This window comes from Talpa occidentalis, unplaced genomic scaffold, assembly GCF_014898055.3.
Source record: "Talpa occidentalis isolate TD23 unplaced genomic scaffold, MPIMG_talOcc4v2.1 talOcc4.16, whole genome shotgun sequence".
In the NCBI taxonomy this organism is placed as follows: domain Eukaryota; kingdom Metazoa; phylum Chordata; class Mammalia; order Eulipotyphla; family Talpidae; genus Talpa; species Talpa occidentalis.
In genome coordinates this window covers 68,160,323-68,188,020 of record NW_023601653.1, presented here as the reverse complement: position 1 = coordinate 68,188,020, position 27,698 = coordinate 68,160,323, and the positions used below count along the sequence as shown (strand labels likewise).

The following is a 27,698-nucleotide window of genomic DNA, read 5'->3' as shown; positions in this document are numbered from 1 at the left end:
AGGGGACGGAAGGGGCCTGTCCCTCCGGCCTCCCCGGGAGTTGTAGTTCTCACGAGAGGGCGCCTGCCCCCAGGACCGGTCCAGATCGCTCGCGGCCTGCGAGAGGCGCTGTTTCCCCGCCGGCGGCCCCGAGTCGCGCGCGCTCCTGCGATGGCACCTAGGTGGTAGCAGAGAGCTTTGCTATTTGTTTATTTTTTAATTTTTTTGTTTTTTAAGATTTATTTATTTATTTATACAAGCACTGGGTACAATCAGAAGCGCGGGAGGGTGAGAGAATTCACCAGAGCCAGAGCGGGGAGCAGAGCAGGCAGAAGGACCGAAGTACACTGCTGAGGGGAGCAGCGGGCGGCAGGAGAGGTCTGCGCGCCATGTGGGACCCTCCTCTGGTGGCCGGGGAGCAGCCGGGGATCGAACCGGCGCTGCAGAGGCTGCGGGCAGCGTCGCAACCCAGCGCTCAACCGCTGCGCCACTGGGGAGGCCCCTATTTTTATTTTTTTTTAAAGATTATTTATACACACAAGAGCTGGGGTACAGGCCAGAGATGGGGGGGGGGTGTTAGAGGATCCACCAGAGACAGAGTGGGCAGCAGAACAGGCAGACTCACTGAAATATACTGCTGAGGGGAGCAGCGGGCGAGACGGAGATCTGCCGCGCCATGTGGGTATCTCCAGGGCCTGCCAGGATGGAAGCCGCACTGCAGAGGCTGCAGATTCCTTCATAGTGTGGTGCTTGACAGCTTGCACCACCAGAGAGGTCCGGTAGCAGAGAGCTTTAGGGCTGTCCTCGTCCTGGCTTTCTTACCACCTTTGCTCTTCTTTTACTCTCTACAGTTTCGAAAGGGGCTGGACATCCTGATGTTGAAAAGTCCCCCTGGGAAATACCCCTTGGGGTGTATCGTTAACTTTATTGTAATCTTGATCCTGCTCTAGTGGCATTTTGCAGCATCCTACTCTCTGTTCACCAGAGGTTTCTTCTGCATCACGCCTCAACCATCCTGTCTGCAGTCTGTTCGCCTGGAGAAGGAGCAATGCAATTTTTGTCTCTGTGCCTTTGCTAAGATTCTTTGCAATTTCCCTGGTGTCTTTCTTATTAGCTGTCTGTGGAAGTTCAAATGCAGTTTATTGTTCCTGTGACTTTCTCTTCAGATGCTCTCTCTTCAGAATTAATCACTCCTTCCCCTGTTTACTGCTCCTTGGCTCGACCTGGCTTTATCTGGATTTCAGGGGGGTTGCCTGCTATGGTGTTCTTGGGTGTGCCTCTTCTTTTCTCCAACAGGGCCTCCATTTGATGTGTCCTCATGAAAGCAGATGTTCTGATTCCAATAGCGATCGAAACAAACACTTTCATAGCTCTACAGCCCAGCACGGCTGTAAGTACTTTAAATGAGTTTTAATTCATATACTCTTCATATCACTCTTAAGGAAGAGGTGTCTTCTTATTCCACTTTTATACTCAAGTAAATGAAAGCATACTGAGGATAAGTAACTCATCCTGGGTCCATAGTTATTCAGTCATGGAGTCAGTATTCAGGTTCCATAGATTTGGCAAGTTAGTTTTGTAGGCCTGTTCTCCAGAGTCCTTCCCAAGCACTGCATTTTAACCACTGTATGGAATTCTGCATTTGTTTACTGATTGGTATGTTCAGTTCAGACTAGGTGGTAATCATATCCGGGTTGGATTTAGATGTGCCCTCAAAGAAATGAAAAATAAAAATTTATATTCTTTCTGTTATAAGTAATTTGTGATCAGCAAACAAAACAAAAACCGGTAAACTCACCAAGAGGTTGTGTATTTCCTTTATGAATGTCACTATTCCTTGTCTTTTAAAAACAATTTAATATATCAACTATTTCTCCATATCATTAACGTTATGGATAAACTTTTAAAAGTTTATATAACATTTAGCTTTATGGACTGCTGCTTAACCAGTTGGGCATTTAAGTTATTTCTGTTAACTTGGTTTTCTCAACTCATTCAACAAATTTTTACCGAGCAATTACACAGTTACAGGTTTTACAACCTGTAAAAGAGCGGAAAAAATCAACACTCTGTTAAAATGAGAATTTCCATTCTAGAACTGATGTTCATATATTGGTGAATTCAAATTTTTTGTAAAGTTTGGAATGCTTCATGTGTTGATTTCAGGAATCTTGCCTCTTCATTCTGGCGTGGAGAGCGGCATTGTGCTGAAAGTATGCATTTCTGGAAGCAGACATACAGTCCAGTAGGTTACTTACCTTGTTTTCTGTACAAGTAGGAATGTGGGAGTGTTTCTTTTTCCATCTTTTGCTCTGGGTGGCTTCCCTGCTTTTCAGGCTTCATCTCCATTCTGGGGGTTTTCTGTGTGACAACTCACACCTCAGAGACCTGACCTCAAGTTTCTTGCCAGGGCCAGAAGTTCAAACCAGAAGTTCCTTTCTGTTCTTTTCTTATCTAGCTTCATCTTTGACAAGGAAGCCTCCCACACTATTTCCATTCCCACACCCTCCTACCAACAAGATCAGTTACTTACTTTGTTTAGAATGCAGTTCTAGGAGTTTTTGTCCTAAACTCAAATGTGAGAATGGCTCCTGTTTGTGTAAGCAGAGTAGGGGCAGATTCTTGGCTAATCTAGATATTGTGAGTTCTTCATTTTGTTGCTTTGATAATTGCCCCAGCCCTTTGTTGACTCTGAGTTGGGAGTTTTGTGGAATTTGTTTGCTTGTTTGTTTGTTTTTAACCTCTCAACAGCTTTAGTCTGTATGTTGGTTCAGTGTCAAATACAACCTCCTTGCTCATGATTTCTAATCACCTCAGAGATCTTTTGAAATGTGTTTGATAGCTCTCTATCCTTTGCTACATGTGTTCAATTTACCAAGTTGAACCAGGTTCAATTTTGAACTTTTATGTGCCGGTGAGTAAATTAAACAGACAGGATAAGTAACCGACCCTGGGTCCTGTAGCCATTAAATTATCATGTCAGTATTCAGGCCCCATAGTGTAGATTTAAATTGATGCCTTCCTTTCAAAATGATCCAGTGACATATTTCAAGGGCCAAATATATTTTTTTGTTTTTGGTTATTTTCAATTTTAATATAAGTTAACAGTTTTAGGAAAGATGCAAGAATACAAAGAACTCATTACAGTGTACCTAGACTTTCCAATTGTTTACATGCTGCCCATTTGCTTTATTAGTCTCCCCTACACAAGCTCTTTTTTTGGAACAATTTGACTTCCCCGTAACCATTAAGTGCTACAGTATGTATTTCCTAAGAAAAAATATATTCTCTTACATTACTACAGTGTAATTATTCAAATAAAGAACTGTAACATTGATATATTATTAACTAATCCATATTCAAAATTTATCAACTGTCCAAATAAATATTCTTTATAATTACTTCCCATTCCCCACCCACAGAATACTGTGAATACATAGACTTTTCATTATCTTATTTTATTTGACCATGAAAATTTGAAAAATAAATATGGGTCACTTTTTTGTAAAATGGCTGTCATTTTTAATTTGTCTGATGTTTCCTCATAATTATATGTAGGTGTACTTTTTTTTTTTTTAGAGATTTGTTTATTTATGCACAACAACTGGGGTACAGGCCAGTGGTATGGGGGGGTGAAAGAATTCACCAGAGACAGAGTGGGGAACAGAACAGACACATTGACTGAAATACACTGCTGAGGGGAGCAGCAGGCAAGTCAGGAGAGGTCTGCTGCACGATGTGGGTAGCTCCCTGGCTGGCCAGGGATCGAAAATGTGCTGCAGTGGCTGCAGATAGCTTCATAGTGCTGTGCTTAACCCCTTGCATCACCTGGGAGGCCCTAGGTGTACATTTTTGATAGGAATAAGAGTGATGTGTCCAGTCAGAATAGTCCATATAGTGATTTTTTTTTTAGTTCTACATAGATACTTTGATTAACATAACAAAAACACCCCTTTCTGGGTGGTTTTTTAAAATTGAGGTAACATTGGTTTACCAAACTCTACGATTTAGAGATGTAGGACCACATCTCTTCAGATGTATGTTGCCACACTACACCCACTATCAAGGCACCTGTAGCACACCAGTGATTTTAAGAAATTCTACATTGTTTTTGTAGTTAAAAAAATTATTAAAAGGGAATTAAAAGTATTCAGAAATTATATGGAAGTGGCAACTACAACAAGCAGTTAGGCCCTCCTCAGACTGAAAGAGTTAAGAAGGAAGTAACTTAGAAAATTAAAGGCAATCCTCCCTTCCTCAACCACAGGGTTAAAGATTCAGAACTCTGATGAGATGGTGTGGTTTCTGCCACAGGAAAATGTAACCCACTGTTGAGGTAAGAAAAAAAGTGCTGGAGGGTGTGGGCCACTGTTGAACTGCCAATAGGAGCCCCTTTATGGTCCTACTGGATCATAAAAAAAAAATAAAAACAGTTGCCCTCACCAACTGTTTACTTTTGGGCACATGGATATTACCTATTTATCTTGTACTTTCCTTACACTACAGTCAGTCATTTCTCCAACTGGTTCCTTGTAGTGAAGAATGGTATTAAGAAAACAAGATCTGATCACAGGTATTGTTGCTATTTGTGTGTCATTGCTTTGTGCCTATTAGTAGACTCAGTTATGAGTAAGAAGTCTACATAATTTTACAAGAATGAGACCCCAGAGTTGCATTATACTTAAAGTATTTGTGTAATTGTTCACATATAGAAAACAGAGGAGGGCCTCCCTGGTGGCCTACGGGTTAAGTCTCAGTGCTATTACCTCTGTGGTTTGAGTTCAATCTCCTGCCAGAGCGGTAACCCACACAGTGCAGCAGACCTCTCCTGTCTCTCCTGCTGCTCCCTTCAGCAGTATATTTCAATAGATCTGCCTGTTCTGCTCCCACTCTATCTCTGGTGACTCTTCTCTCCTGCATACCCTCTCACCCCCCAACCTTTGGCCTGCACCCCAGTTCTTCTATGCAAAAATAAAAAATAAAAAAATAAAATTATATATTACAAAAAGACACAGGAAATTAATTTTATAACTGATAAAGCAAACAAGTAAAGCAAGTCTGCTAATTAGAGTGCAGTATTTACTTAAAGCTTCATTTTTTGTTGTTGAGGTAAAATTTATAAATCATGAAATGTACAACTCTTAAGCATGCAGTTCAATGAATCTTGATAATACATGGTAGCTGTAAACATGCTGTAGTCAAGATTTAGCAGATTTTCATCACCCAAGAAAATTTCCTCATAATCCTTTCTAGACATTTCTCCTAGCTCTAGAGGCCGTTACTGTTCTGAAATTTTTACCATATGTTGTTTTTGCCTATTATAGAACATCATATATTTGAACCTTGTACTATGTCCCTTTCCATCTATGTGGTTTCTTTCATTCAATATATCTGTGAGATTACATTGTTGTATACATTAGTAGCAGGTTTTGTTTTGTTTTGCTGGCTCATATTATGTTGTATGAATATTCCACAGCTTTTCTCTTACTTTGATGGGCATTTTGGTTGTATGCGTTTTCTTCAAAAAGTTTTATAGATTTAGTTTTCATGTTTATGTCTGTACTCCACTTTGAATTAATTTTTGTGTATGGTTGAGGTAGGGTCAAAGTCAACTTTTTTTTTCTGTCTGGATATGGTTCTTCCAGTATTATTTTCTTTCTCCCCTCAATTGCTTTGGAGCTTTGCTAAAAATAATTAACTGTATGAATGTAGTTCTGTGCCTGAACTTCTCTCTGTTCCACTGACCATAACATAATTATGCCAATAACACATTGTCTTGATTCTTCTAGTTTGTAGTAAGTCTTGAAGTAAGGGAGTATTAGTATACTTATCTTTTCAAGATTGTTTTGGCTATGCTAGGTCCTTTGCACTTCCAAATACATTTAAAAGTCATCTGCCAGTTTTTACCTAAAAATCTTCCTGTGATTATACTTGGGATAAGTGTGAATCTACAGATTAATTTTGGGAAAATTGACATCCTAAAACATGAAGAGGATGCAGATCTCTTTTTATTTATCTAATTTATTTTGTTACATTTGTTCTCAAACACTTTATTTAGTTTTGATGCTTTTGTAAATGAAATTATGAAAAATTTATCTTACCAATGTTTGTTGATAATATATAGGCATACCACTGATTTTTGTAGTTTGACCTTATATTTTGTAACCTTGCTGAATTTACTTATTTTGGTAGTTGTTTCTTTCATACTTCTGCTCTTGTCATGACACTGTAAACTGGACTGGAATTATTCTGTTATCTTAAAGAACTAGAAACCCGTACAAAGTATGTGAAACAAAGACAGAGATTCTTGACAGAGGGAAATAAAATAAGGTGAGCCCGGGATTGCCCTCAATTGCTCTATGGAGAGAAAATTCAGGGTGCAGTGCAGGTATGGGGAACCTGAACAGAGCCTGGCAGTTTCATTGAGCTTAGGCAAGAGAGTTTGATATTTGGGAAGGCTGAGACAGGTGAAATTTATAGGTCAGAATGCTGAAGAGAAAATTGTCCAAGGACAGAGCTCTAGACAACTACAGAGGAATCCCTGCAATTCTTTGGTTCAGCACTGATAGGAACCTCTCCTTGAGTGGCCAGGGAATAGTGTCATTTGCTAAGTAGAAAGGTCGCCCAATATATGGGATTTTTGAGAGTTGCCTCAAGAGTGGACTCAAATTAGCCCTAGACTTATATAAAGCCCCAGTAAAGATTTAGAAGGTTGGGAAACAATTCTCTACATATCTTCTCTTCTTTCATGTTTTATGAGCAGAGGCAGTAATTGTCTTTTTGTTCCAGACTGTATTTAGAGGATATATTTTTTTAAAGATTTATTTATTTATGCATACAAGAACTGGGGTACAGGTCAGAGTTGTGTGTGGGGGGTGAGAGGATTCAACAGAGACAGAGTGGGGAACAGAACAGGCAGATTGACTGAAATACACTGTTGAGGGGAATAGCGGGCGAGTCAGGAGAGGTCTGCTGCGCCATATGAATAGCTCCCTGGCCGGGGATCGAACTCATGCTGCAGTGGCTGTGGATAGCTTCATAGGTTGCGTCTTAATCCCTTGAGCCACCAGGGAGGCCCTTGGAGGATATTTTTATATTGAACATTTTTGGACTCTAGGAAATCTCCTTTTGGGTCCAAGGACATAATTCTTTACCGTCCAGTATAATAATGTCTCCTTCTAGGGCAAAGAGCAGTATTGTCTTCTGTGCATTACAAAAGATTCAGATTCCTGAGCCTAGGGGTACTCAGCTGTGATACAGACCAGCTGATGCATAGCCTCTAACTGGTCCTCTCCATGTTGCTCCTGTGAGACTTGGGGAAACTTGGGAACAAACAATGTTAATGTGAATTCTCTTAGTCCATTTGGGCTGCTATAACAAAACCCATAAACTGGGCAGTTTATAAATAATAAAAATTTATTTCTCACAGTTCTGGGGCCTGGGGTGGACACAGATGTTGTTTCCATGTCTTGGCCATTGTAAATAATGTTGTAATGAACATGGTGCAGACATCTTTTTGAGATTGTGATTTTGTTTCTTTGGATAAATACTCAGAAGTGGAATTACTGGATCATATGGTAGTTCTTTATTTTTGAGGAACCTCTGTACTGTTTTCCATAGTGACTGCATCAATTTGCATTTCTATTAACAATGCAAAAAAGGATTTTCTCCACATCCTTGGCAAAGCTTGTTACTTCTTGTCTTTTTGATACTAGCCATTCTAACAAGTGTGAAGTGATAGCTCATTGTAGTTTTGTCTTATATTTCCCTGATAATAATAGGTGTGTTTTAATTTTCAAATATTTAGGAATTTTCTAGATTTTTTTCTTTATTAGTGATTCCACTGTGATCATAGAACATATGTGTGAGATTATTACATATTGAAATCTATTGAAACTTGTATTACTATCCAGTACACAATTTATACTTGAAAGGCAGGTGTATTCTATAGTTGTCTGATCATTTTGTTAGGTCAATTTCAATTAGGTCAAGGTGGTTGAAAGTATGATTATGACCTTTTATAATCTTACTGATATATATATTTTTTGTCTAGTAGGGTTTTTTTTTGAGATTTATTTATTTATTTATACAAGCACTGGGTACAGTCAGAAGCGTGGAAGGGTGAGAGAATTCACCAGAGCCAGAGCAGGGAGCAGAACCGGCAGAAGGACCGAGGTACACTGCTGAGGGGAGCAGCAGGTGTGGCAGGAGAAGTCTGTGCTCCATGTGGGACCCTCACTGGTGGCCGGGGATTGAACCGGCACTGCAGAGGCTGCGGGCAGCTTTGCAACCCAGCGCTCAACCGCTGTGCCACCGGGGAGGCCCCCAGTAGTGTTTATTAGTTACTGAAAAAGGGTTGTTTATATCTCCAAATATGATTATGGATTTATTTTTTCTTTAATTCAGTCATTTTTTGCATCAGATGCTTTGAAGTTTTATTATATATGCATGCTCATTTGTAATTATCATGTGTGCATGACATCATGACTTATGTAATTACCAAACATACCTCTTTATACTAGTAGATTTTGTCTGATATTAACATAACTATTTGTGGTAGACTGAAGAATGTTCCCCACCCCTAATTTCAAAATGTCCGCTTCCTAATCCCTAGAACCCATTGTATGCTTCCTTATATGCAAAAGAAACTTTGTAGATATGATTAAATTAGGAATCTTAAAGGAGATTATGCTTGATTATCTGATGGGTCTAATGTGTAATCACAGGGATCCTTACAAGAGCGAGGCAATAGAGTTAAAGTCAGAAAAAGGAGATGTGACAGTAGAAACAGATACTGGCTGATGCACTTTGAAGATGGAGGGAGAAGCCGTAAGCCAAGGAGTACAGGCTGCTTCTAGAAGCTGGAAAAAGTCAAGCAACTTATTCTCTGAAGCCCCCTAAACTAAAGCAGTCTCCCAATATCTTCATTTTAAACTTCTGACCAGCAGAAATTTAAGAAGTAAATGGATACCTTAAGCCATAATAAGCTAATATACCACTCCAGCTTTCTATTTTTTATTGTTTGTATGTATGTATTTTTATATGTATCATTATGTTGAAAGTTCACACCTTATACACAGCATATACTTGGTTCTTGTTTTTTCTTTTGGACTTGAAATCTGACATTAATTTTATATGTTTAGTCCATTCACAATGAATTCAATTATTGATATTATCGGCCTTGGTATTGTTTTGCTATTTGTTTACAGTGTCTCCTCTGCTGTTTTTTCCTTTGTTTCTTCTTTCTTTTAAAGAAATTAATGAAAGAAAAGAAACACAATCTTTTCTGTTTATCTCTTTATTTAGCACCTCTGCTGTTCTTCAATCTTGTAGATCTAAGTTTCCATCTGTGACACTAGTTTGAAGAGCTTCCTTTAGCATTTCTTGTAGGGTTGAACTGCTCATTACAAATTCTGTACATTTTTTCCGCTTTTCATTTTTGGTTGATATTTTTGGTTGATATTTTTGCTGGATATGGTATTCTGGAATGTTAATATTATTCTCTCTCCCCACCCCTCTTTATTGATATATAACTAACATAGAACATTGTATAAGTTTAAGTAGTACGATGTGATGATTCGGTACACCTATAAGTTGTGAAATGATTACCATGATAAGGTGAATTATCACATCACATCTGTCACCTCACATAATTATTTTTGTGGTAAGAGCAGTTGTGGTAGCCTAAGAAGACAAATACAAGTGTATTCATGTTGCTGTATAACAGATTTCCAAAAGTTTTGCAATGTGCAAAATTGAAACGCTGTCACCATAAAACAAGCCCCCATTTCCCCCTCTCCCTTGCTTCTAGTAACTGCAACTGTAGTTTCTGTTTCTATGAATCTGACTACTTGTAAACCTGATGTTACAGTATTTGTCTTTTGGGATTGACTTATTTCATTTCACATAATGCTCTTAAGGTTCATCCACATTGTAGGATGTGACAGGATTTCCTTCCTTTTGAAAGCTGAATAATATTCCATAGATTTTATTTTGTGTGTGTTGTCTTTCTCTTAAGGGCATCAAAATTTGTTCATAGGCAGCTACATTACCAGTGGATGGGTTGGGTTCTGCTGCTTTTGTTTTGTTCTTTGTTCACTATTCAGCACTGCACCACTGCTGGTTTTACTATTCAGCTGTTGGCTCTGCAGGAAATCTCTCAGCTAGGCCTTGCAGTCTTGTCCTCTCTCTAAGTAGATAGTTCTTACCCTACGACCTGTGGTGAATTCCTCCCCAGTGTCTGGGCACCTCTCATCAGTGACCTGTCCTGCAAATTCAGTGTTGTAAGCAGCTCAAAACTCTGATTTCTGCATTCTCAGCTTTTTGAGAGTTCTCCTCTGTTAGGATTCATTTTTCTGCTTTGTGCTAAAAAGTGACCCTAGGAAGAATGCCAAGATGAGCATAGCAGTCACCTTGGTGTTTTCAGTTCTCCCAGGTTGATGGTGCTGCCTGTTGTTCTGGCTTATCCATGTATTTGTCATGTATAGATTTTTTTTTTTTAAGATTTTATTATTTATGCAAGCACTGGGTACAGTCAAAAGTGCGGGAGGGTGAGAGAATTCACCAGAGCCAGAGCGGGGAGCAGAACCAGCAGACTGATGAAATACACTGCTGAGGGGAGCAGTGGGCATGGCAGGAGAGGTCTGCGCGCCATGTGGGACCCTCACCAGTGGCCGGGGATCGAGCCGGCACTGCAGAGGCTGTGGACAGCTCGCAGCCCAGCGCTCAATCTCTGTGCCACCAGGGGAGGCCCTCATGTATAGATTTTTGACTGGAGATTAAGTCCAGTACTGTTCTGTTATGGCTGGAAACAGAACTAAATTAGTTTTTGTTAATCTGCTCTTTCTGTTTCCCTTCTCCATTCTTTCTTCTATCTTTATCCTTTCTTTCTTGGTGCTCTTATCTAGGAGTTTCAAATCCCTTTCTGTTTTCCTTACTTTAACTTTTTAGTAACCTTTTACCTATTAGAAAAAAATTTCTGGCCTCCCTGGTGGCGCAGCGGTTGAGCACTGGGTTGCGAAGCTGCCTGCGGCTTCTGCAGCGCCGGTTCGATCCCCGGCTGCTCCCCAGCCACCTGAGGAGGGTCCCACATGGCGCGCAGACCTCTCCTGCCGCCCGCTGCTCCCCTCAGCAGTGTACTTTGGTCCTTCTGCCTGCTCTGCTCCCCGCTCTGGCTCTGGTGAATTCTCTCACCCTCCCGCACTTCTGACTGTACCCAGTGCATGTACAAACAAACAAACAAATAAATAAAAACATGCCTCTATAAAAAAAAAAAAAAAAATTTAAAAAAAAAAAAAAAAAAAAAGAAAAAAATTTCTAACACCTTAGTATTTATTTAATTTGTTCCCCTTAATAGCTGCCTTTGCACATAAAAGAGAACAGGAGAGAAATTTGTGGAGAAGGGTAAAGTTTAGAACACAGTTGGGATACAGTGGGGCATGGTACATTCACAATCTTTGTGAAGATATATATTCACAAAACATATATCTGGGCAACAGTCCATATAATTCCAGGACATGTGGCCAAAAGTCCATTTCTCTATCTCATATTACCAAAAGGTTGGAAAAAAAAAAATCTGTCCCACTGGTATGTATCTGTTTTCTCAAAAGAAAACAAAAAACAAATAGAAAATCTGAGATAAATTCATATCTGGGAACCATCCAGCTTCTGTAATCGAAATGCTAGACTTAAGAGCAACTTTTCCTTGATCAAAAAAATTAGGTGAAATAGGAAATCAGTTTCCTATTTACTTAATGATCATCTTGTTAATCTGCCCTTTCTGTATCCTGTCTATCCTCTCTTCTATCTCTATCCTTTCTATCATGGTAGTTTTATCTATTCTAAGAGTGTGATGATGCAAACAAAAAAAATCACAATTTAGAATATTAAATTCTTTGGGCAACCCTAGAATTTGAATCATTTCCTGAAAAATTATTTCTGTTTTTGTCATGCTGGACCTTTTTTTTTTTTAAACAACCCTTCAAGTTTCCTGCTAGCAGCTGAAATTGGGCTGTTTCCTCATTGATGCATATCTCTTCATATTTCTATGTTTAACTCTCTCAACTGAATGTGAGAGATATTAGCTAGAGATGATAGAGAATACTATTTATTCCACATTAGACTTACCTACTGAACCCCAATACGAGAATTACACCAGACAGCAGCAAAAAGGTGAGTGAACTCAGTTAGTATGGAAAACAATGCATAATAATCATAGTCTAAAGGATGAATGGGTGGTAGATTAAGTTTGGGAGTGGAGGATACGGAGAAGTCAAGAATAATTTGAAGAAATACTTTGGGTTTAGTTTTGAGTTTGGGTTGGAATATGAAAAGTTGGTCTTTGGTTAAGGATCTGATCTTAGATTTCAGGTAAATAATTTTCTAACCATTCGCTTCTATGACCTCATCTATGTAACCCAACCTAGCTAGGGCAGTTTCATCATTCTGTATTGCTCTTGAACTAAAGCAGAACTCTGTTGGGAAAAATCTATAGTAATATTTTGAAAAACCTTGGACCAGCTGTTTAAATTCTTGTATATATGTCTTTCTATGACATAAGAAGGACACCAATACTTTTGCTAACGTGTAATGGTAAGATTTTGTCAGAAAAAATCTTACATATAAAATATTGGGATAGTATATTACACAGTTGTGCCAGAATGGTGACAGATGTAGGGAGGTATCGCGAATACTACTGACAAGAAGTTCCTGTGAATCTTTGGGAATTTGAGGATAAAAACCCCCTATTTTTACATGTAGTTGTAAAAGTATACTTTTTGTGGCAGGTAGATCATAGTGTATGTGCCAAAATTATTATGTGATTTTATACCTTACACAGTAAATTTCCATAAGGTATATTCTTTAGTGAAGCTCTATAAACTTTCTTTTTTCACTATAGTTTTATGTTATAATTTTTAGTGTTGTGCTTTGAAAGCATTACTATAATTGTTAAATAATTCCAATTTACGTGGATATTTAGATTTATTTTTATTACTATATATTATACAGCACTGAGTATGTTTATTTGTATATATTCTTCCTTCTTTTGGATTCTATCTGTCCGGATTTCTAGGGAAATTAGAAATATTAAGTCAAAAGGAATGTATATTCTCAAATATAAGGGCAAGTCACACAAATAAGTTGGAACTTGAATGTAATTATTTTGATTTCCAGGCAAGTGGCTTTTTGTTTATATACACTGTACATGGTACATTTTTTATTTGTTGCCAGAATGTTTTCCTTATCCCAGTTTTCCAGAATGGTCTACTTGGAAATGAGAAACTAGAAATTTAAAATTACATTAATTTTTTTTTTATAAAAGTACTACATGTTCACTAGAGAAAATAGGGAACTATGAGAACAGATATTAAAAAAATCACTAATAATGTTGCAATATGGCAATCACCACAGAGCACTATTACTAATTTGATTTATTTTTGCCTTTTTATGCTGACTCATGTGTTCCACTAAGTGACTTCTTACATGCACATATTTAAAGTGAAGTAAATTTTTTTAAGTAAAAAAATTTCACTTAGAAAATCAAAATCAACAAAAAACTATGAACCAGAGACACTTTTTGGGGGGTGGGGGGCTGGAGGGGAGGGATTGGGGTCAGAATGGGGGGGTTGCAATTGTATGGGGAATATAAAAATAAAATTTATTATTAAAAAATTTTTTCACTTAATTTATTGGATTGTGGTTATATAAATGCATTTATTTTATAGTTTTTTTCAATTATCATAATGTCTATAATCAATTTATTTCATTCAATATTCTTCTATAGTACAAATGCATTTTATATGTCACTAGAAAGCTAGTGTTGGATTTGTTAATTCAAATATTTAGCATGCAGAACTCATTGTAAAGGTATCTCTCACTATGAATTTCTTTTAAGAAATTCAGAATACCTCATAGATACACACATTTATGGGATAATTACCTAAATTTCAAATAGGAAAGTGAGGCCTGTAGAAGCAGAATTAAACCCAACCTGATTCACATTACCAAATAAAAGTGTCAAACTAAAACTTAAATATATCACCTTAAAATATTAAATTAACATGCTTTACATGTTAATTCCTATGCCATCAAACAACGAGACTGCTACAATTTTGAAATAAAAGTTTGTATAAAAAAATTTCCATTTTCCAAATTAAAAAAGAATAGCATTCTTAGGTGGAGATTGTATACAACATAGCTAACATGTAGTATCCCATCAACTAGCTCATGACATCAATTTAAATTCCTACCTCTTCTAGTAACAACAGTTAACAAAGCACTTCTAAGATAAATACTATTCATTTTCATTTAAATTGTGTAAATTTACATTTTGATTAAGTAATATATCTCATGGTTCAAAATTCAAAAGGAACAAAAGAAAATAAGGCAAAAAAGTCTCCTATCTTTTCTCCCAGGGATCTATTTCTCATCCCCAGAGATAAACGTTATCAGACTCTTGGGTGTCTACTTTCAGAGATATTGTTCTGCAGAATATTTCTTTCCCTTAACTATATATCTTGAAAATTATTCTTTATCTGTTAAAAAAAAAGCATGGCTTATCTTTATTCCTTTGTTAGAAGCGGCATATTAACTTTACAGAAATATTAAATATACTTGTAGGGTCTTTTGTTGATAAACATCTAGGTTGAAATCAATCTTTTTTCTCCTATACTGATTATTGCCATGAGTATCCTTGTAAGGGGCCGTCCTGGTGGCACAGGTGGTTGAGCACCGCACTGTGAAGCTGTCTGCAGCCTCTGGAGCGCCAGTTCGATCCCTGCCGGCTGCAGGGCGAGAATCCCACATGGTGAAGCAGACCTCTCCTGTCTCGCCTGCTGCTCCCCTCAGCAGTGTATTCCCTCAGCCTACCTGCTCTGTTCCCCTCTGACTCTGGTGAATCCTCTCACCCTCCCATGCATCAGGCCTGTGCACCGGTTCTTGTATAAAAATAAATAAATTAAAAAAAAAAAGGATAGCCTTATAAGAATGACATTTTGCACATGTGTGAGTCTGTGAGAAATTGCTGTGTCAAACGGTAAATGCCTGTGCACTTTTGGGAGACATTGCCAAATTGACCTCAAGAGAGGTTGTGCTAATTATTACTCTGCTAAAGCATGAGGCTATGTAAGCCATAATTTCAAAAGAAAAAAGTATTTTTTTTTTAGAATGGTCCTTGACAAAGATGTATATGGTTACCTGACAGACCAAGGAAGGGGATCATCAGGGTTTGGGTCTCGGTTCCCATTGGAATGAATGGCTTCAAGACTCCAGATATTGTTCCCCAAACTTTTCTGTTCCTGCACCTTTTGTTCTGAGTCAGGATTTTACTTTGGATTCTGTTCTTGCAGTTTTTTCCAGGTTTCCTTTCGCATGCCATTTGGCAATAGCTCTGGGGTTTCTGAATGTCGTTCTTTTGTGTCTGCTGCTGTTCAAATGGACTACGTGCCAGGGTAAGTGCTAACTTAAACCAAAATTAATCTTTCATGTTATCCATTTAGTGTTATAAGAACAACGTGACCTAATGAAAAATTTGAAAAATGATCCCAATGAAATAAATTTCCACTTGTATACATTCCTTTGAGAATATGCCTGTATGTAGGTATTTGTTCTTTTAATAGAACCTAGATCCAGTCACCTAAAATCTCCCCCATCTTTATTATTTTTTAAAGTAAGGCTGGATATAGTTCTGATCATAGTTTGCTCATAATTTTATATATTGCTTTTTAATTTCCTATTGCATCATAAACATTTTCCCATCTACTGTGATATTTATTATATATTTATGACTTTTGCGTAATAAATATATAACATAATTAAGCATATTCCAATTTTTTCTCCATTTAGAGAGTGTTCATATTTTCTAAAATAAGCTTTTCTAGATTTAGTTTCAGATGCTTAAATAAGATGATCCAGAAGGTCCTCCATTTATGATGTCACAATTCAAAGCCCTAACTTAGGTTTATGTTTTCTGGGGGTGACTGTTAATGACAGGTTATACAGACTTTATTCATTAGCATTTTAAGGACCTCTACCTCAAGCACACAGGGTGTTGTATCTCACTTGTAAAAAAGCATAGATCTGTAAGGTGTCAAACTTGTAGCTTAATCCCCAGGTTCCATGCCACGCCTTCCCACAGAAAGTTATTTTAATCTTTACCTTAAAAAGAACACGTTCTTAACACCCAAATCTAGAATGCAACTATCTCCATTTGTGCTCAGTTGAAATAATGGCTCATACTTGCCCACTGTGGAATTGTGCATATAATGAGTTTATATAAACAAATATGTTTTGTGGAAGTAGAAAATCAGTACAATTGGAATCCTGGCTGAAATGACCTCAAAAGCTTATTCAGTTCCCTTTCATTTTCATAGAATTACAATCCAACCATTTTATTTTATTTTATTTTAATTTTTGGGAGTCCTGTGGATTCTCAGCATTCCTTCAAACCCAATTCTTCCCTAAAATCTTTTGATATGATTCCTTTTGGTATGGCAAATGCTCTGCAGTATGTGTTTTATAAATTTCTTTACATAGTATTGTACAATCCAACCATTTTAAAGGAATAAGAATGTTCTATATTTAAGAGCTCAGTGAAATTGTCTCACTATTTGCTTTAGTATCTCATCCCTTCTGTCAAAAAATCTTTTTTCATCTAAAGTAAGTTCTTTTGCCCAGTTTTCAGCGATAACAATCACGTGTGATTAAAAAAAACTTTTATTCTAGTTTAGTTTAGTCTTTATAGTTTCTGTCCTTTTCTCTGTACTATTATGGGGTGTTAGGTTGAGGCTGGCTTTCTGAAAGAATCTTCATTTCAGCAATGTATTTTATGTAGTACATGGTGTTTGCACTGAACCTATAGAGATAGTACACTGATACTTATACAGACACAGTTATTGTATCTGGAATGTGTATGTCCCAGGAACATAAAGCTATCTACTACAGGCAAGTAGAAGCGGCATATTAACTTTATAGAAATATTAAATATACTTGTAGGGTCTTTTGTTGATAAACATCTAGGTTGAAATCAATCTCTCCACACTCCTCACCCAGATTGTATCCATTTCCTTCCCTGCTCCTTCAGTCACAGGTACATCCTTGCTTAGTGTAATGTACTGTTGTGTTGATGGAGTTGGACACTGGGGGGGATTTAGTCTGAGGCCATGCATTTCTCTAAACCTTATTCTGAAAAGGTGGGGCAGGGGAATTATTGGGGGCAGCCAGTTTCCATTTTATATTCCATTTCATTTCCAAGGCAGATTGGTTCATAAAGATGTGAACCAGGTCCTATTCCTTTCCAGATTCACAGCATTGTGTTAGCTGCCCAGACCTCTGGATGAAGTACGGTGATCACTGTTACTACTTCTCAGTGAAGGAAATGAATTGGACATCTAGTCGGGAATTCTGTATAGCCCAAAACTCAAGTCTGCTTGTGCTTACAGACAAGGAAATGGCAGATAATGTAAGTACAAAAAAAAAAGTTAGCTTGGTGAATGCCATTCAAATGTATCATGTATTCTCTTTTGAGGAACAAAAGGGATATTCTTCCCTTTTCCTGTCCTTCTCTCTCCTTTCTTTCCCTTCTTTCCTCCTTCTCTTATCCTGTCTTCTTCTCTCTCCTTCCCTGCTCCTTAATTTCCCTGCCTAGCCCAACAACCCTCAGTTAGAGAAACCTTGATATTTTCCTAGGCATGTAACTGTGTATGTGTGTTGGAGGAGGAAGGATGGTGAATATTACAGAGAGAAATTAGACCTGAAATACAGGTCAAGTTAAAGGAAGCATTAGATCCAGAGACATGGGTTCAACTATAGGTTCCTATACAAGAGCCAGTGGAACCTGGGGGGAGGGAAAAATAGATACCACAGGGACAGGGAGACTGTGGTAAGCCTCAAAGTGCCTTTTTAATATTTTCCCTTAATTTACTGGAATCCAGCAAGTTCTAGGCTAGGAAACAATTGGGGTGGGGTCGGGAGCACTAGATGGGAGAGTGTTAGGAGGAAGCAGTTCCAGAAAATTGGGAAACAAGGAAAGTGTGCATGTGCGCACGTGCGCGTGTTTGTGTGTGTGTGTGTGTGTGTGTGTGTGTGACAGAGAGAGAGAGAGAGAGAGAGAGAGAGAGAGAGAGAGAGAGCATGAGCAAAGATGTATGAGAGGTCTTAAACTCCTCTCAGAGCTCAGCTGATGGACTGTACTTCCTATAGGCCTCTCAGGTTCTCCTTGTCCATACAGCATACTCTAGTGAAGAGTTATCCAGGTAATACAAGGAGTTGGCATCCTGGGGTAACCTGCTGTAAAAATAAATCAGATTCTAACTTATCAATATAAATAATAACATAATCAAAGAAAATGAGAGATCCTTGTTAGCTTTTTAGTGCTAATTTCATGCTGGTTTTTGAGTTTAAATATTGCTTCCTATTTGGGGAGGATGCAGAATCATCCCCCCCGCCTTAGCTTTTGTCCAGTTCTGTAGAAACAACCTGTTTTATATCTGATTTGCTGAACCTCAGGAAAAACAGAGAACAGTTTATTAAGAATTCAACTATATTAACATCCTTTGGGGAAATTCAGAGAGGTAATTACTCTAAAGCAAACTTAAATTTTTTTTTTAAGATTTACTTATGCATACAAGAAATGGGGTACAGGCCAGAGGTGCAGGGGGTGAGAGGACTCACCAGAGACAGAGCGGGGAGCAGAACAGGAGGATTGACTGAAATACACTGCTGAGGGGAGCAGCGGGAGAGAGAGGAGAGGTCTGCTGCGCCATGTGGGTAGCTCTCTGGCTGGCTGGGTACCTCATCACAGCAACACTATTTTCACAGTGATATTGCTGCTTCTGGGGAATGATGCTGACTGAAATCAGTAGCAGAAGTGAGCAAAGAACTTGAAACATAGCTGAACAAATACTGAAAAACAGAATAGTGAATCATAATGCAAAACTCTGTCACAGGGAACTGGGGTGTTGTAGCTACTGTAAGTCAAACAGTGCGATGATGAGAGAAGAGGAGAAAAGAACCAAGACACAGAGTATCCAGAAGGTGGGGATTTTCTTTTTCTCCATCATCCCCAGATGGATTTTCTCTTTTTCTTTTTTCCTGTACTTTCCTTGAATCCTGCCTCTAACTGTCCAGTAAGATAAACAGAGACAGAATGGCTACATTTTCAAAACTGGTTTATTTAATCTCAGTGTCTCTTGGTTCAAATGAATACTGGAGAGGGCAAAACATTCCTGACTTAATAGCAAGCACAGATATGTTTTACCTCTGTGGAATCTTGCTTGATTCAGTGGCCTCATCTTTTTCCCCCTGCCTTAGCTTTTGTCCGGTTCTGTAGAAACAACTTGTTTTATATCCAATTTGCTGAACCTCATGTATTACTGCAGTTTTCTTTTGTTCTCAATGCAAGATATAGGTCCTATTTTACAGTATTTTAGTATTGTGCTTAGCTCTGAATAGAGACCAAAAGAGTGTATGTATCTATTGAAACAAGTTTTCAAACTGGTATTCCACTGGTGGAGAATACTGCTAGAGAATTAGGTTGCTCTATAGAGGCAACAAGGCATAAGAAATATCCCCCCTTATGTTGTTAGATAGTTATTTTTCAGTAAGATACATAAACATCATCCATCTCTAGCTTAGACAAGTTGCTGTATACCAGGTATTGTACATAGGCCATTCTTAATCTTCATAGCATATCCTACAAAGTAGAGTTCAACATCTATTTTATGGATGAATGAGTGAATAAAATTCAGAAGAGTTAATGACAGGCACAAGGCTACAACTCTGGCAGAGCCAGTTTTTTTTTTTTTAGTCAAATTTTAAACTCCACATCTGCCCATCTTTTAAAGTCATGCCAGAAAGACTAGATTTGTTGACTTCCAGAATCCATCTTGTGCATGCTGATATATCTCTGAAAAAGCCCCCAAATCTGGAAATAAAGTATAAACTTATTTTTATACGGGTTAGTTGTATTTGCAAGTGATATGCTCAGTGTGCTTTTGTTCAAACTCCAGACATATTTTTGGGTGAAATACTTACAAATTTAAAGCAATAGATCCAATTAATTTTAGACTTTATTGGTGCTCTGCATTGCATTTTTTCCAAATTAATAACCACATGATTGTTTTAAATATTTCACCTGAAAAGATATCTGGAGATTGAAGAAAAATATCAGTGATATTACTTGAAACTGTAATATATAATATTTAAAAATACATTTATCCTATATTTTGTGTGTTTATGTTCTGCTATTCTCACATAGCAGTATTTCATTTCTGTTTTAGTCAAACCTTAGTCTATGTATTTTTAAAAATTCTATATCCTAGTATTGCTTAATTATTTTCATATTCTAGACAAAGTTTTACTTATTTAGAGTGTTTAGGCAGCTATAAACATATTTATTTGAAGTATTTATCTCAGGGTCATTCCTTTAGGTATAACCCCTAAAATTAAGCTAGCCAAGTAAAAGATATGACCAACCTAGTAGCTTTGACATATTATAATAAACCTATTATTTCCATATGAGTTGAGATAACTTAGACATATCCCATAGAGCATATTAATTTTGGAAGTTTAAAGAGTGTTCCATGCCTTAGTACTATTTTAATTATCATTTAAAAATATTACCTGCAAAAGTGTGTTGTGTGTGTGTATAAGGTATAAATGTTGACCTTAAAAAAAAAAAAAGGAAAAGGGAAGATAAAATGTACCTGTTTTTGTTTTGGTTTCTGCTTCATCTTGTTTTAGGTTTCATATTTTTCCTCCTAAAAGTCAAAACAGACATTACACACTTTAACACTTAATTGTTTTAGTTGACACCCTTTTGAGGGAGGACAATAGTTTTGAGTTTAAATGCTGTTCATACTTTTATGCTGCTTCTATAGTTGTGTGCACACATACACAATTCATGAACACATAGAGCATAGGTAATTGCATTCTGGTTTTCAAAGCTTCTTTCAAGCCAGAAAATTTCCAAGTGAAAGTGATATAGTAAAATTTTCTCTCCAGTCTTGCAGTGAGAAGTAGTACACTGCCCTGATTTGTGACTGGGAATCGCCTGGGTCTTGAGTGCAGGAAGTGCAAGATTGGAGTGTGCAAGTGGATGTTAATTTAAAACCATCTTACACTCTGAGATTTTTGAGCAAGTCTCTACCCATTTCTGTACTCTATTAGCTGTCATTCCTCCCCTTTAAAAGAAGAGGAGTTAGAGGGCTTCCCTGGTGGTGCAGGGGTTTAGTCAGCTCTATTAAGCTAATGCCAGCCACTGCAGTAAGAGTTTGATCCCCGGCCAGGGAGCTAACCCACATGTTTCAGCAGACCTCTCCTGTCTTTGTCCACTGCTCCCCCATCAATGTATTTTAGTAAATCTGCCTGTTCTGCTCCCCACTCTGTCTCTGGTGAATCCTCTCACCCCCATGCCTACACCCAAGTTTTTTTATGTACAAATAAATATAATAAATTTAAAAAAAAATAAGAGGAGAAAGAAATGGATTGTTTTCCTTATAATTCTAGTGAAGAAATGAGGAAAAATGATATTTTCCTAAATTATATAATCCTTTTAAGCAAGTTGGTTAAGAAGTGTGTGAAAGGTTTCAACCTATTCTGAATATAAGGATGTCATTCCATTTATCTTACCCTTCATTTACTCTTGAGTCTACCTCTGTTCTCAACATATACAATTAAGTGCTCAATGGTGGTGAAGTAAAAACTTCAGAGTTGGTGTTAAAAAATTTTATCCTCTTGCGGTATAAGACTTGACTTTATTCTTTAATTCTATAAATATTATTGAGCATAATTTCACCTATTTTCCTGGGTGTTAAGGATACTGTAATAACAAGAGTTTTTATATTATACTTACATTTAATCAGTGGAGACAGACAACTAAGTAAACAAATAAATATGATGATGGTACTTGGAGATGGGGGTCTTTCAGAAAGAATTTGATCATGGGAGTGGAACCCCATGAAATATATTCCAGTCTCTAGAACTGAGAGAAATAAGAGTCCATTATTTAAGTCCCCCAGTTTATGATAATTTGTTAGAGCAGCCCAAACAGACTAAGACAACCTCTTTTAGTGCCGTTACTGGGAGTACAAAGAGACTTTTTATGCTCTTTTGTCTTCGAAAGAGAAACTCCTAATTCATGCCAGTGAAAGTCTCCAAGTAGGCGAAAGGCAGTTAGTCCACAGACACAATTAAGAGAAGAGTCCTTGAATGTTTACTCTGCAACAGCCAGCTGTCTGGAGTGGAATAAAAACAATGACATAGAAATGGGACATCTGGTGGTACCACAGTAATTATAGAGAATTGAAATTTCACTCATTTTTAAGTAGTTCTGGATAAAAAGAACTATTTTTTTTCTAAAGATAATCAACTAATTAAGTCATCACGAAAAATATTAGTATGTTTAAATAAACAAAAATGTATAACTTTAGAACAAAATTAGGAAGTTAAAAATATTTTTTTCCTGAAATTTGAAGAAAATGATTATTTTTATTTTTTTAATTTTCAAAAACTTCTAGAGGAGGTTTTCCAGATTCCTGAATGGAATACAGGAATACTCTCAATCATTTTGGGTCTTCATTTTCTAACAAAAATGCCCAGATTTTAGGACATCTGACCTTGGGTGTAATGAAAAGAAAGATGTCTTAGCTTTAATGAATATCTGCATTCATTTATCAGTCTGTTCTGAGGCTTCATCAGGACCCTCCCTGATACAGAGGCCCAAAGAAGTAACTAATTCTGGAATCCAGTGTTATGTTTAAAAGATGGCATCTTGTCTTGACCTGTTTTATCAAAAGATGTAGTCTCTTAGCTTGCTGAATATGCCTATTTCTTGGCACATCCAAATGTTTCTTATGATTTTTTCAGTTTTTTTTTTCAAAAACAAAAAATTGCGGGTTTTTTTTTTAAATATTTATTTATTTATGCATACAAGAAATGGGGTGTAGACCAGAGGTGCAGAGGGGGTGAGAGGATTCACCAGAAAGAGTGGGGAGCAGAACAGGCAGATCTACTGAAATACACTGCTGAGGGGAGCGGCGGGCGAGACAGGAGAGGTCTGCTGTGCCATGTGGGTTGCTCCCTGCCCCGGTCAGGGATTGAACTTGTGCTGCAGTGGCTGGCAACAGCTTGATAGTGCTGTGTCTTTAACCTCCCTGTGCCACCAGGGAGGTCCGAAATTGCAGTTTTAAGAGAGGACTGAGTTACAGAGAGATGGACTGCCTCAAACTACAGGCTGAGGCCTTGAATTTGGGTCCAAGTCCTACCACTAAAATACTGTGAGATAATATATGTCACTAACTTTTGTTGAATTTGTAATCCTCCAGGGGAAAAAAAGTTGATGTAGGGAGGAAAGAGATTAAATCACATTCACTAAATTTGAGAATATGATTCTCTGTGTCACGGCCACCACCAGACGAAATGTCCGATTATCTCAATGTATTAATGCAGGAAGAAGACCGAGATAAATGATTATTTAGAAAGTATATGATCGCAGGAACAAATTATGGTCTTTTCCTTTAACATTTATCAGATTAAACTCTAACCCATAAAAAAACAAACCAACCAAGCAACCAAGCAAAAACACTAAAAAACAAGATTCCAATTTTCCATTTTCTTTACCGGGATTTGCAGTGACTTCAGGGAGTTAGAATAAGAAGAGAAGATATGAAGCAATTATCTTATTAATCCTACAGTGTGAACACACACAGGCAGTATGGATGAATGCTACTGCAATTATCTATATTTGTCTACTGCATATAACTCGGAGACTTTGATATCTGTTAAGGCACATACAAATACTTTTGAGTAGTATTTCATACTCTGAAACATACAGACATCGAGCTTCTTATTTTATATTTAAACCATCAATTTTTGCCATCAATTTTTTGGCCTTCAGACTTAGAATTTTATTCCCTGGCTCATGAACAAACACAATACTTGTCAACATTAGCATCATTTTGAAAATTCAACATCTTAATGAAACTGAAACAAAAGCCATTTTCAAGTCCAACGTGACAATTCACTTATTGTCAAATATATTCATTACACTAACACTAAATCCTATAACAATATTATGTGATTTATTCTTTGATTTCATTTATAGAGGCAATTCCCTTAGAATATAAATTCCTTGAATGTCAGGCTCTACAGAGCAAAGATTTATCTCTGTTCTTGTGATAGAATGGTATATGTGGAGGGTGTAGCCAATTTAATGTTACCTTAGGAACTTTTTTTCTTCTCGTATGCAAGATTGAGGAGGACTTGGAAAATGGGAGTTTAGTGGGGAAAAAACAAGCATATTGCTACAGACTTGGTAATAATGATTCATGTATTAAATGATAAAGCTGCTTCCACAACTCAGCTTTTTCTTTTTCAAAGTTATCTGAATACCTATCAGGTACTCCCTTCAATCAAAGAGGAAGTTGCAGGGGAAGGTAGAGACTAGAGACGTAATTTTTATCTTATCTGTCACATTATGAGAATGCAAGTATAGACCTAAAGTTCAATTCTAGGAAGAACTCCTCTCTGCACCAACAAATCTTTAGAATCAGAATTTAAATGAGAGATTATTTATTTGGAGTAGGTGATTGTCTTAGTCAGTTTGGACTGCTCTGACAAAATACCACAGCCTAGGTGGCTTCAACCACAGACATTTATCTTACAGTTTTGGAGGCTGGAAGTCCAATATCAAAGTGCAGAAAGATTTGGTTTCTGGTGAGAACCTTCTTCCTGGCTTGTAGACAGATGCCTTCTCATGCGTCCTCACATGGTGGAGAGAGAGACTAAGCTCTGGTCTCTTCTTATAAGGACACTAATCTCATCATTAATGAGGGCCCCACCCTTATGACCTCATCTAATCCTACTACCTCTCAAAGGTCCCATCTCCAACTACCATGATAATGGGGGGAAGAGCTTTAACATATAAATTTGGATGGAATACATACATTTAGTCCATAATTAATGGTGATGAGAAAGGATGAGGAATACTTATTTGACCATGCTACTGGGTCTCCTCTTTGGTTTTCTGTCTTACCATTTTTCATCTTCTTCAACCTTTCCTTAGCTCCTGTTCAAAGATTTCTTCAATGAGCACTTTTACTGGATTGGTCTGAGGAACAATTCTGGCTGGAAGTGGGAAGATGGAACGATACCAAATAACCTAAGGTAAGGGTCTTCAGTAGAGTGTTCCCTCCTTCCCTCCCCTCCCCCCAAAATAAAACAACCATCAAAAAGAGTAAAGAAAGGAAATAGGCAATGGAAGAAGAAAGGTAACAGTGGAATTGGACAAAAAAAAATAAGAAAAAGAATGGTATTTCGAAGAGAGGTTGTTGTGCAATCTTTATTCTTGTGTTGTTTTGGGGGAATTAAGAGAAATGGGGACCTGAAAAGGGAGGAAGAATTTGCTCATTTTTTTAATCCCTTCATGCCCTATAAACTCCTCTACTGCTAATCAATTACCTTAGTGCTTGATATTTCTGATTTCTTATAGGATTGTGTCAAACAGCTTGGTACAGAAGTGTGGTACTATCAAGAAAGGTGATCTTCTGCAAGCCTCTAGTTGTGAAGTTAACTTACGATGGGTCTGTAGGAGGCTCTTATCTGTCCGATAATTCCCTAAGAGGAGGGAGCTGGCCACCCAGGTTGGTCATGAGTATAAATTAATGAATGCTGAGCTTCCCAGGCTCAGCATTAGATGTAAAACTAATGCAGCCTCCCAAGGATCATGGTTTACTACTGGATTCTCTTTGAAGGAATTTAGATATTACCTTACTGCTTTGAAGCATTAGGCAGATTTGCTTCCTTCATCCCTACCCATACCATCTCTGTCAAAAATGTCCCATTCTATGTTATATTCTGAGCTGATCTAATGAAAACCGCACAGCTATTACTAATGGACTAGAGGGTCATGTGTGTTAGGGGTTGACATGTTGTTCTTTCTGATAATGTATTTGGATCCTAATAGTAGCCCTTTGCAAAAGTTTTATTCTGAAGAATAAAGCTAGTAGTGAGAAAATAAGTTGGGGAAGGTGAACAAGAACAGGATGATGCTTTCTGGTTCTCAGCTCGTCACACTTAAAAGACCTAACTTTGAATTTAGTTTTTCTGAGTATGCATCGATGTGGCTGAGTAAACCAATGTTTGACCATATCTTTTCCTTATTTAAATATGTGAACTGCATGTTCATTTCAGTGGTCTGAGAAGGCTTTTTTAGAGGGAAATTGACAGAAGCAGTTTATGTGTTTGCTCCCCAAATTGCTTTAGCTAGTGAAGCCTCAAAAATAAAAGAAACATTATTATTTCTCTTAGTAGTATTTGGATATAGCTAAGGAGGGAAGGCACTGTTTAAAGGGATTAATGGAGACCACGCTTCTGTATCATTATGATACTGGTTCTAATCTGTTAACTTGCCTTTCTCTTTCATCATTTTTTAGGAACATGGACTGTATTTTATCTATCATTGTATTCCAAACACCTAAAATAAATGAGTATTAAATAGATGGGTAAAAGAAAAGAATTAAAAAATCGTATTATAGCTGTTTTTTAACTTCGAGTCTTTTATTTTTTAATTATTTAATTTTTACATCACTGTTCCTTTTTAAATAATATTTGCTTCCCCTGCCAGGTGTAGTTCCCAGAGTTTCCTTCACCAATGCACCTGTGCATCATCACCGCAGTCCCCTGTGCTCCTCCCTCCCTCCCTCTGATCCCTCTCCCGCCCCCTCCCCTGCAGGATGTCTCTGGTTTATAATTGTCTGTTTTTGTTTTGTTGGGTTTTGTATTGCTATTATTTTTTTTACACTGATGTCTTATTTGGTTCCCCTATATTCCTACTATAAGTGAAACCATCCGGTATTTTTCTTTTTCCTTCTGGTTTATTTCACTGATGTGGTGTGTATACACACACACACACACACACACACACACACACTGGAATATTACTCAGCAATCAAAAATCATTTATAGCTGTTGTTAGTGCAGAAATTAATTAGCAGCATCAAGCAAAGAAACAGTATGTCCTAATCTCCCTTCCCCACCAAATGAGCATTGAATAGGAAGGAAGAAGTAGAAGCATCTCCCGTCTTCCATGATCTCTTACTTTTGGTTCTGGGCCCAGGTGAGTCTTATTTGTGAATGTGATCATAGTGACTCCCACTGGTTAGATTGGAAGGACAGTGATTCCCTTTGGGTGACAGCCTGGGTGCTACACTCTCATTTACTTTTTTTTTTTTTTTTTAAAAAACCTGGATTTTATTATTATTTTAAAAAATATTTATTTATTTATGCATACAAGAGCTGGGGTGCAGACCAGAGGGGCAGGAGGGTGACCAGAAGATTCACCAGAGATAGAGTGGGGAGCAGAACAGGTGGATTGACCAAAATATACTACTGAGGGGAGCAGCAGGCGAGACAGCAGAGGTCTGCTACACCATGTGGGTTAGCTTTCTAGCCGGGGATCGAACTCATGCTGCTGTGGCTGGCAACAGCTTGATAGTGCTGAGACTTAAACCCCTTGCACCACCAGGGAGGCCCAACACTCTCAAAGGGCAACCAAGGAGGGCACCCTGCCCTCCACAGGCAGGGTGTATGCAGCTCTCCTCTGAAACAAGGGGGCAGGATTCTTGAAAGAATTTTTACCACGTGTCATCAGAATTGGTTTAGTTCGTCACTGCTTTTTCTCCTTTAAGGATGATCACATTAGAAAGAGCTTATTTCCTAGTCAT

General features: G+C 37.7%; 1 protein-coding gene across 2 annotated transcripts; it reads left to right on the top strand.

Moving 5' to 3' along the window:
• The first annotated feature begins 74 nt into the window (after positions 1-74).
• Positions 75-26,507, top strand: KLRG1 (killer cell lectin like receptor G1). Of its 2 annotated transcripts, none has more exons than XM_037514378.2 (5): positions 75-161; positions 15,327-15,428; positions 17,277-17,437; positions 25,040-25,140; positions 25,466-26,507. In XM_037514378.2, the coding sequence occupies exons 3-5, from the start codon at positions 17,312-17,314 to the stop codon at positions 25,584-25,586; spliced, it is 348 nt and encodes a 115-aa protein (XP_037370275.1). In that variant the 5' UTR covers positions 75-161; positions 15,327-15,428; positions 17,277-17,311; the 3' UTR covers positions 25,587-26,507. The 2 variants fall into 2 exon arrangements, with proteins under 2 accessions (XP_037370275.1, XP_037370274.2); XM_037514377.2 differs by lacking the exon at positions 75-161 and adding an exon at positions 12,068-12,150.
• The last annotated feature ends 1,191 nt before the right edge of the window (positions 26,508-27,698 follow it).